This window comes from Odontomachus brunneus, unplaced genomic scaffold (assembly GCF_010583005.1).
Source record: "Odontomachus brunneus isolate Ranch 3 - 2012 unplaced genomic scaffold, Obru_v1 Obru_scaffold_319, whole genome shotgun sequence".
Classification (NCBI taxonomy): domain Eukaryota; kingdom Metazoa; phylum Arthropoda; class Insecta; order Hymenoptera; family Formicidae; genus Odontomachus; species Odontomachus brunneus.
Window position 1 is genome coordinate 18714 of NW_022639769.1, and position 2581 is coordinate 21294.

The 2581-nt window shown below is 25.5% G+C and overlaps 1 protein-coding gene across 1 annotated transcript in view; it reads left to right on the forward strand.

The window, feature by feature from the left end:
• Window positions 1-2581, forward strand: part of LOC116853420 (putative nuclease HARBI1) — an 8765-nt gene that overhangs the window by 3613 nt on the left and 2571 nt on the right. Inside the window, exon 4 of the mRNA XM_032834492.1 lies at window positions 885-946. Within this exon, the coding sequence (XP_032690383.1) occupies window positions 885-946 (62 nt within the window). The remainder of the gene's footprint in view (window positions 1-884; window positions 947-2581) is intronic.

The following is a 2581-nucleotide window of genomic DNA, read 5'->3' on the forward strand; positions in this document are numbered from 1 at the left end:
AAGCTCGTTAAATAAAAAAAATATTATACAAGAATCTTTAAAATTTAGTCTTTACGATCTCAATAAATATGTATAAGTAAAAAAAGAAGAAATTCTTTTCATATTAAGAATCACATACATATTAGGAACATTTTCCTATTTAATTTTCCGAATCTATATTTTTTCTCTTTTTTAACTTCATATTTTACTTTTCTTTTTTTTATATATAGAGGAAAAGTGTCCAATGTCGGGAGATATATTTTTGAGAAAAAGAAATAAAAAATTAAAAACTCGTTCAATAAAATAACAGAAACACATTATCCAAAGGTTTTTACAAATTAAGTAACTATATAGATATATGGACTAGAAAAATTATCTCTCCATATTAGAAGCTATCTCCATATTATAAACTTTTAACTTTTAGACTACAGTCTTACATCGTTTTTAACTTTATATCTTTATGTTTTTTTGCTTTTCTCTGTAAATCATTTTTTAAATGTTTTTTAGATGAATTTTTTTAGATGATGTTAAGATTTTTATTTTTTAGATGTTTTTAATTCCTCCAGTAAATCTTGTAAAAGTTTGTTTCTATTTTCTTGAATTTCATTATTTTTTTCAAATGTCTTCCTTAATTCTATAATTTCTGTCGTACGTTTTTCTTCTATTTCCTCATTCTTCCGACGGCGTTCATAGAGAGCTCTGTTTCTGATAGCACAGTCTTTCATAGAATATAGTTTGCGCCTTGGTGGCTTAAACCTATTATCTTCATTTTGTTTATATTGCTCTTCACTACTTATTGATGACTGTATATCATCCGAATCTGAATTATATTCAGTAGGAGATATAAAATCATAAGAATCACACGATGTTGAATCTGTCGAAGCAATTCTTGACTTTGTCGACAGTGATACGGAACATCTTGACAATGACATTGAGTTTGTTGAAGGTAGTGTAGAATCTTGTGATGGTATGATACATTTTTCAAAGGAAGAAGTCGGATCTGTTGACATAGAACTAAAATTATATCGTGATGTCTTCAAATCTCTTGATGATATATTCATCAAGTCACAATTATCAGATGACACTGAAGTCCACTGTTTAGCCATTTTTTCTGAATCCTGTTGAACAAATTATTAGAATAATTTATTTTTTATTGTTTTGCACCAATTTTGAAGCAATTCTTAGAAGAGGAATAAAAATACGGTATATATGATTTTTGAAATATCTTAAGAAAATTTTGAAATCCCGACCTCGCACAAAACATTTTAAAATGTTTCTCATCAGAAAAATATTTTCCACAGCGATCAAACATTTGAAATTACTGATGGAAATATTTATCGAAAATAATTATCCGGATGATAATTCAAAAAATTATCCTTCATAAATATTTTTATCAGTAATCTCCAACTTTTAAACGTTTATTCTGTAAAACTGTATATTCATATATTTTCTTACATGTGGTTTCAATGTGCATTGCATAAATGACAATGTTGGTCCGATATTGATTGTTTTATCATCAAAGAATATGTCAAATGTTTTAAAATACATCAAATGTTTTAAAATACTCCCAGGTTATTCTTCCTCGACCGCTTAACTTTTGATTATCTTTGATTGTTCGATATGTTTTTTTCATATTTCTCATTTTTCTATCTAAAATATCTTCCGTTACATTGTTATAATTGTGTTTTCTAAACTCATTAACAATTTCAGTCTACAAGGTCTTCTTTCTTATTTTAGGATCTCTAAACTTTTCCTTGCGTTCTTGAAATAGATACAACAAAAATTTTGTATTTTCATTATTCCAGTAAAAATTTTCTTTGTTGACATCTGGAAAAAAATAAGAATAAACAGTTCAATAGTTGTTTCAATCATTATTCAAAAAACATATTGTGAATAATCAAAGTGACTTTTAGCATTAATAACGAAAAATTAAGTAATTGTGAAAGAATAGAAAAGTTGGAAACATCTAGAAATACTTCAAGATATATTTCTTTATAATAAACACATATAATATATTACATGTCGTTTCATTTTGTATGGAAATTTGATCTGCACATTTATTGTCTGAAGTACAGTCATCATTAAAATAGACTTCCATTAAACTTGGATCTGTAATAAAGCAAATTTTAAGATAAAATATTTATAAAACAACATTGCATTATAAAGTTATGTTATGTTATTACAGGAAATCTATATGTTCATACAAGACTTAAGCAGAATAGCTATCTTGTGAACTTACGACAATGTGTAATACAGTTTAATTATTGTTAATTTAATATTTTTACATGTATAAGTATGTATAAGTATTTCTTACACTTATAAATATTTCTTGTAAATGTTAACAAAATAATATACATGATTAAGGTTTAAGGATCGATTGTTCCAACTTCTTGGTAAGTTAATTGATAGTTAAATTATATCTCTGTCTTTGTTTTTCCTTCAAATTAGGTAAAGATAAACATATGATTTAATACTTAAAAACAATTATGCCTTACATTTTTATTTTAAGGCATAATTGTTTTTAACCATTAAGTCAGCCATTAGTTTAAGCCTTTACAGATATTATACTAGTAATAACAAAACAATAAATCAAAATATTTTT